The 8422-nt window shown below is 49.9% G+C and overlaps 1 protein-coding gene across 1 annotated transcript; it reads left to right on the top strand.

The window, feature by feature from the left end:
- The first annotated feature begins 339 nt into the window (after window positions 1-339).
- On the top strand, window positions 340-710 carry LOC122687987 (cytochrome c oxidase subunit NDUFA4-like). Its single transcript, XM_043893753.1, has one exon. The coding sequence runs from the start codon at window positions 433-435 to the stop codon at window positions 679-681; it is 249 nt and encodes an 82-aa protein (XP_043749688.1). The 5' UTR covers window positions 340-432; the 3' UTR covers window positions 682-710.
- The last annotated feature ends 7712 nt before the right edge of the window (window positions 711-8422 follow it).

The raw sequence follows: 8422 nt of genomic DNA, 5'->3' as shown, positions 1-8422 counted from the left end.
TCTGTCTGCAATGCAGGAGACGGTGGTTTCATCCCTGGGTCAGGAAGATTCCCTGGAGGAGGGTATGGCAGCTGACTCCAGTATTCTTGTCTGGAGAATCCCATGGAGAGAGGACCCTGATGGGCTACAGTCCATGGGGTCGCAAAGAGTCGGACATGACTGAAGCAACTTAGCAAGAGGCAGGCAGGCAGGTATCTGCTTGTGTAATGGTGTGTGTGCCCCCGTTGTTTTCTTACACAGGCGATCTGTTACATATACAGTCCAAAGCTTCTTGCTCTTTCCCTTCCATATAGATCTATCATATTCCTTTTAATAAAGGCACAATTTTGGTGACTTTGGACGTCCGCTCCTCACCGGTGCGGTGAGTGCTTAATCTCAGGCCTCACGGCTTAGTTTTTCTCTCGGTTTGGGCTCGAGGCCTCTGTCGCAACCATGCTCTGCCAGATCATCGGTCAGGCCAAGAAGCATCCTAGCTTGATCCCCCTCTTCATATTTATTGGAGCAGGAGGGACTGGAGCAGCACTGTATGTCACATGCCTGGCATTGTTCAATCCCGATGTCAGTTGGGACAGAAAGAATAACCCAGAACCCTGGAACAAACTAGGTCCTAATGATCAGTACAAGTTCTACTCTGTGAACGTAGATTACAGCAAACTGAAGAAAGAAGGTTCAGACTTCTAAATATTTCACTTAAAGCTGCTTAGAATGAAGGTCTTCCAGAAGCCATCCGCACAATTTTCCACTTAACTAGGAAATATTTCCCCTCTAAATGCACGGAATCATGTTGGTGTATTGTGTTGGGGTTTACACTGATGAATAAATAGTCTGAAACTTAAAAAAATAAATAAACGTACAATTTTGCATTTATAGACCACGATTTATTTCACCAGTTGCCCTATGGATGAGTCTGTATGGTGTTTTGGAGCCACAGTGTTGCAGTGATTATCATATACATTATATAAACATATCTACATCCATGTATTATATACATACTCTTTTTATATAAACATATCTATATATTAGTATATATTATATACACCGTCTTTCTACACATATATGAGGACATCTGTATCTTGAATTCCTAAAAGAAGAATTTTTGGGTCAAAGAGTATGTGAGGTATGTACCTTTTAAACATTGATAAATATTATGACATGGTCCCCAAGGAGGCTATACCCTCAGCACTCTCACCAACAAGCATGTGGGGTGTCCGTTTTCCCACACCCTCACTGACACCTTCATCTCTCCGTCTTTTAAAATGCATGTCTATCTCTCCTAACCTAACACTGTCTATTTTTAAATTCTTTTCCTCTCTGACCCCGCTTGTCCGATATCACCAAAAGTTCTTAACAACCCAGGAGAAGTCATCTGCAACTCTGTTAGCATATCCTTGGATGGAATCCACTTCAAAGGTGTATCCCAGTCTAACCCTTCATCTTTGATCTTTGTCCCTGGGCAGAGCAGAAGCCTCAGGAACTGGGTTCTCTACTCCTGGGGAGTCCTCAGAAATGCAAATGTCCACTTTTCGGCCACTGCCACCTCTGTCACCTCTCAGTTCCCCAGCACAGAGGTTTGGATGGGCAGCTTTTACTGGGAAAGGGTTTGTAATTTGGGGTCAGAAAGAGGGGATAGTTCAGGGAGCTCTGAAGGAAAGCAGAGGACAAAAGGCCAGCTGGTTTGCCATGAGCATCCTGGAGGGGGTCTGAAACCTAGACCGGGGACCATGACTGTTAGGATTGTGGAGGTTTTATAAGCCTTGTTAGCTTCTCCATATGTGTTCTTGTTATTTTCTTCTTGTTTCACGGTTAAATCTGTAACAAAAGGGGCTGCTTATCTTGATGGGGTCAGCAAGGAAGGAGGAGATTAGTGGGAAAAAAATATATCCTTTACTGCAGATCTTGGACATAGGATCTGAGGGTGGTGGTGATTGGATAGTGCCACCACAAAGATACCTGAAAAAAGGCACCCAAAGAGGTGATCCCGGGTTAAAATGGAAGGGTAAGGGTAGCATTTATGGAGCACTTGTTCTGTGCCCAGCACTGAGTTCATCCCTCCAGAGCAAGCCAATTCAGAAGCTTTAGCATCCCGACATGCATGCACTCTCCCTCCACACACACCTTCCTCCAGCATCCCACATGGGCTTGTGAGTTTCACATGCTTTCGGCTTTCAAGATTCAGGCATTATTACCTCCCCTGAGCCACTTCCTCCCCAAATACTCAGCAGGTGCCCCTGACTCCCCGACAAGACTGTCAGCTCCCAGAGGCTCATCTCTGGGGGTGAGCTCACCCCCAATCTCGTTCATTCTTCAGACCCATTGTGCCCAGCACAGTGCCTGACACAGGCGATGTCCCCCTTGCCCCCACCCCGCCCCAGTGCTCTGGGGATAAATGTTGCACTCGGGCCAGAGAATCTGAGACCTCCCTTTCCCACTGTCAGTTGGTCGGGAGAGAGTGAAATGTTATTTACAGAAACACCAAGCCAAACAAGACCCTCCCTTCCCCGATATGCTGAAGCTGTGCTGAGAACAGCCAGGGGTCACCAAATGGCAGCCAGATGGTAACTGACTGCTGCTCCCTAACTCCAGGAGCCTGGGGCAAAAGGCTGGGCGGCCCACCTGCTCCCGGGGACCTGTGAACCTCCACCGTGGAGGGAGAAATCCAGACGGTTCCCTCTTCCCGAGGCTGCTCCCCTGCAACCAGTCCAGCCTCTGCCGGTACCACCCCCCAAGTCTGAGGAACCCCCAGAGCTGGCTAGAGCTGCTCTCCAGCCCCTCCTGCCCTGCTGGTGGTAGACTTTGCTAGCATCCCCCTCCACACTCTTCCATAAGAGGGAGGTGTCAGCTCTGCAGGGCCACGCCAGCAGAGCAAGGGTCCTCATCGCTGGCGGGAACAGCTGAGCCCTAAAATAACTAGACTCAGATGGAGCAGGAGCCCTGGGGAGGGGAGGGCCTGCCTTCTCGCGGAAGAGGTCTGAGGACACTGCAGGAGGAGAGAAGGGCTTTTCTGCAGTGTTCCCAAAGACACCCGATCGGGCTTTGGGGAGAGCTCCATTTCGCTGGGTTTCATTCAGCACCGCTCACCTCCTCCCATAGACACAGGAGGCAACAGGTCCCCAGCCGGTTATCAGGTCCTCGAGCCCGTGTGGGCCTTTGTCCCCCTCCCCACTCCCCCAGACATCTAGCTGGCAGGGCGAGGGACCTACAGATCCTCCCCGACCCTCCCAGCTCTTTGTCATCTCGGAGGGACGATTATATTTCTGTGCGGAGGGGCAAGGTGCCAGGAGTCCCCAGAGCAGGATGGAGAAGCAGAGTAGCGGTCTGACCCCCTCTCTGCCTGGAGATGCTGGGGCCGCCCTGGGGAGGCACTCCCGTCACTGGCTTGGGGCCCGATCCTCCAGTGGAGGGTCCCCCTTTCAGGAAGAGGAAGGGGAGCAGCAGCGCCCAAGGGGAGCTGGGCTGGGAGGAAAGAAGCCCCGGCCTCGCAATGACTCAGGAGCCCCGTCCAAGGTCTGTGGACGGCCTGTTCATTCATTCCTTCTCCGGGTTTCTCACCTTTCCCGTGCTGTCTTTGGCTGTTTCCCTGAGAACTCAGGGAGTGAGAACTACCAAATTGACCACTTGCTTTCGTTTTGGTTTCTTGCTAAACCTGCAGAGACGTTTCCTAACCCCAGGCTGATGCCACTCAACAACAAACAGACAAGCATCAGAACATCAAAACAACATTTGAACATTTTCTGTTGAAATCAAGGACACATTCTTCCACATCATCTGTGGGGTTCAAGATACCTGTAAAATGCTTCCAAATCAGAAGGCAAAAGGGCTGGATTAAATAAATAAATAAATAAAAACCCTGTTGGAACCTCCCCGGTGGCCCAGTGGTTAAGACTTCGCTTTCCAAAGCATCGGGTGCGGGTTCAATCCCTGGTCAGGGAGATAAGACCACATGCCTTAGGGTCAGAAAATAAATAAGACTAGAAAACTCCCTGTTTTAGAAGAATTAGAAAGAAGTGTGATCTCTTCTCTTGCAATAACAAAGTGTGAAAACAGTAGTTGGATGTTAAATGCTGGATTGTCTTGGCTTGTATTTCCTATCCAACTATATTGCCTTGTCTGGTCATCCAGGTTTGTAATCAAGTTCATCAACAATATAATGAAACACCTCCTGAGAGGAATCTGGAGCTAGATCAGATATGAGATGGGAACCAGGCCCTAAGACAGTTTGGGAGCTGGTTAGAAGAAAGAGTAAAAAAGACAACTAACAAAGTAATGTGTGTTTAGTCACTCAGTTGTGTCTGACTCTTGTGACCCCACAGATTGTAGCCTGCCAGGCTCCTCTGTCCATGGCATTCTCCAGGCAAGAATACTGGAGTGGGTTGCCATGTCCTCCTCCAGGAGATCTTCCCCACCCAGGAATTGAACCCGGGTCTCCTGCGTTGCAGGCAGACTCATTACCAAGTGAGCTACCAGTTTTGCTAAGTATCAAATCAGTGGGATATACCAGAAGGTCAGTAGGGGTCCCAGGGACTCATAGAGCCGAGATTGGCTGGGAAGGCCCCTCCTAGGGGGAGGAGTGTGAGTCTGGCCTTCTTACAGGGCTGGAATGAGCAGGACTTAAAATAAAGGTGGTGGAGGTCTCTGGTGGCACAGTGGATAATAATCAGTCTGCCAGTGCAAGGGACATGGGTTTGATCCCTGCTCTGGGAAGATTCCACACTCCATGGAGCAGCAAAGCCCATGTGCTACAACTACGAAGCCAGCATGCCTAGAGCCTGTGCTACCTAACAAGGGAAACCACAGCAATGAGAAGGCCCCACCGCACAAGGAAGAGTAGCCCCCCACTCTCCGCAACTAGAGAAAGTATGCGCAAAGCAATGAAGATCCAGGGAAGCCAAAAATAAATAAATAAAAATTTATAAAGAAAGAAAATGAAAGAGGCATAATGTATGGGTAACTTTTTTTGTTGTTGTTCAGTCGACAAGTCGTGTCCAACTCTTTGCGACCTCATGGACTGTAGCACGCCAGGCTTCCCTGTCCTTCACCATCTCCCAGAGCTTGCTCAAACTCATGTCCATTGAGTCGGTGATGCCATCCAACCATTTCATCCTCTGTTGCCCCCTTCTTCTTTTGCCCTCAATCTTTCCCAACATCAAAGTCTTTTCCAATGAGTCAGTTCTTTGCATCAGGTGCTCAAAGTATGGGAGCTTCAGCTTCAGTATCAGTCCTTCCAGTGAATAGAACCTAATCAGGAGCAAAAGGGTTGAAGGGTGGAGAGATAAGCTTGCAGGGGGGATAACTCCATAAACAATAACTGGGACGTCCCTGTGGTCCAGTGGTGAAGACTCCACCTTCCAACGCAGGACCTGCTGGTTCCATTCTGGGTTGGAGCACTATGATCCCACAATCTACTTGGTACAGAACAACACACGGTGCTAGAAAACTTGACTACCTCTATACAAAAAACACAGCAACAACTGACCATGCCTTGCACAATTTACAAAAATCAATTCAAAATGGTCCATGGACCTAAATGTAAAACTTAAGAAGAATAATTTAAAAATTGACCACTGAAGTTCATTTATTCCACAAATATGTGAGCTCTTTCTTTGTATTTAACGTTTTTTCATTCATTTGTAAATATTTATTTATTTGTCAGTCAGTCCGTAAACATGTACTGAGCTCCTACTATGTGAACAAAACTATGGTAGTCACTATTCTTTTACCTGCTGGTCCAATAAAAAACTAACTTGGAGGGATTCCTGGCAGTCCAGTGGTAAGGACCTGATGCTTTCACTTCTAGGACCTGGGTTCCGTCCCTGGTGGGGGAACTCAGGTCCTACAAGCCACACAGCACAGCCATAAAAGAAAAGAAATAACTTGGAGATACTTTCCTTAAATGTCGGGGCGGGAGGGCGTTGTCTTGTTCAGTTTTTGAGCTTCCACAACCTTGTGGGTTTCAATGAGATGAGGATGAGGGAACAGGCCCTACCAGTAACTAACACAGCAACTTTATTTATATCAAAAGTAACACTTTTGAGTGCACTGACATCCATTATTTTATTTGATTCTGGTGACAACCTTGTGAGTGGGCCCCAGCCAACTGAGGGAAAACATGTAAACAGGTCTTGATTTCTTTCAAATGCATAACTTGTCCAAAATCAAACAGTTCTTAAGTAGTGGGTCAGAAAGAAGGTATCTATCATATCTAGGGTGGCACACTTCTCACCTGCCGGTGGTCCCCTACCTGACACCGTGGGAGTGACAGAAAAATATAAACTCTTTGCTCCTTCCTGGGACAGCCTGATCTCTCAAGTCTGAGCAGGTCCAAGAATTTATATTTTTCAGAAGTTTTTGGGAGGACTGATGTCCATTTGGAGCAGGGAACCACTAGATTATACCAGCCTGCAGAAGGACCCACGGGAAAGGGCATTTTAGCCACTTTCCCTCGAGTTCCATAGAGTACTGGAGTGTGTGCTGGGTGGGCTTTGATCAATTCCCAAATCAACACCTTTCAGCTCCTCTCACTCTTTGCTTCTGAAACATTCGCTCCAGGCTGAAGACTTCCGGAGGCCGAGAATGGTGCTGCAGAACTGACAAGACGCAGCACCCCTGGACCACAAAACCTAGGCCACGTGTTTGGGAAAGTGAGATGGAAGAGAAGTGTCTGAGGAGCCAGCAAACTTCTCATAAATAAAAGCAGTTTGACTTTGCTCAGTAACTCTGTGGCAGGCCCTCATTTAATCCTCAGCTCTCTATGGAAAGTGTTATTGTTCCCCTTTTTGTTGTTCAGTGGCTAAGTCGTCTCTGACTCCTTGCGACCCTAAGCACAAGGGGCTTCCCGCTCCTTCACTATCTTCCAGAGTTAGCTCAAACTCATGTCCACTGACTCAGTGATGCCATCCAACCATCTCATCCTCTGTCACCCCTTTCTCCTCCTGCCCTCAATCTTTCCCAGCATCAGGGTCTTTTACAGTGAGTCAGCTCTTTGCCTCAGGTGGCCAAAGTATTGGAGCTTCAGCATCAGTCCTTCCAATGAATGTTTAGAGTTGGTCTCTTGGGCTCCAAAATTGCTGCAGATGGTGACTGCAGCCATGAAATCAAAAGATGCTTGCTCCTTGGAAGAAAAGTTAAGTTATGACCAACCCAGACAGCATATTAAAAAGCAGAGACATTACTTTGCCAACAAAGGCCCATCTAATCAAAGCTATGGTTTTTCCAGTAGTCATGTATGGATGTGAGAATTGGATCATAAAGGAAGCTGAGCAGGGAAGAATTGATGCTTTTGAACTGTGGTGTTGGAGAAGACTCTTGAGAGTCCCTTGGACTGCAAGGAGATCCAACCAATAATCCTAAAGGAGATCAGTCCTGAATATTCACTGGAAGGACTGATGCTGAAGCTGAAGCTCCAATACTTTGGCCACCTAATGTGAAGAACCTACTCATTTGAAAAGACCCTGATGCTGGGAAAGATTGAAGGCCGGAGGAGAAGGGGACGACAGAGGATGAGATGGTTGGATGGCATCACTGACTCGATAGACTTGAGTTTGAGCAAGCTCGGGGAGTTGATGATGGACAGGGAAGCCTGGCGTGCTGCAGTCCATGGGGTCGCAAAGAGTTCGACACGGCTGAGCGACTGAACTGAACTGACCTTTAGGATTGACTGGTTTGATCTCTTTGCCATCCCCTTTTACAGATGTGAAAACTGAGATACAGAGCAAGAATATCGTTTCCCCAAGGCACACGGTCAGAGACCAAAGTGCTACCATGTGCAACCTGAGGGCTACAGGGTCTCATCTCCACCCCTCCAACTGCTCATCCGTCCACGGCCCGAAATTCGTGCGCCCTCCTGGAAGGGCTCAGATGGACCTCAGGCCGGCACGCACGCCTGAGGAGGCCAGACAGACCGAGGCAAAGGAGCAGCGGAAAGCCAGGCGGCTCTGCCCGCTCCCCACTTCTCGGGGGCCCTCGGCTCAGAACTACAAGGCCCAGCAGGCAGCGGCAGGGGGAGGAGGAGGAGGTGGGACCAGCGCGGGGTGGGAGTGAGAGGGAGCCCTCGCGCCTTACCGGCGCATAGCGCTCGGAGCGCTCCTGCGGGCACTGGCGCGGCGGCCTCGGCTGCGGCGGCGGCGCGGCGCGGGAGCCCGAAGTCTGGTCCAGCCGCAGCGCGCGGAGGAGCCCGGGCTGTGCTCAGAGCTGGGCGGCGACGTCCGGACAGCCCCGAGACTCCGCTTAGCGCATTGCGGCGACCTCGCCTTCCCCGGCCGAGAGCGCGCGCCGCAGCTGGAAGAGCGGCGGAGCCCGAGGACTTTTCTCCTGTCCGAGGGGCGCCCCGCGGGGCGCAGGGGACCAGGGCGGCAGTCGGGCACGCCGCGGCGCCGGGGCCCCCGCCGGGCGATGGAGCCCGGGCTGCCAGAAGCCTGAGGGCCGC

This window comes from Cervus elaphus, chromosome 32, assembly GCF_910594005.1.
Source record: "Cervus elaphus chromosome 32, mCerEla1.1, whole genome shotgun sequence".
Classification (NCBI taxonomy): Eukaryota; Metazoa; Chordata; class Mammalia; order Artiodactyla; family Cervidae; genus Cervus; species Cervus elaphus.
This window is presented reverse-complemented; position numbering and strand designations above follow the sequence as displayed.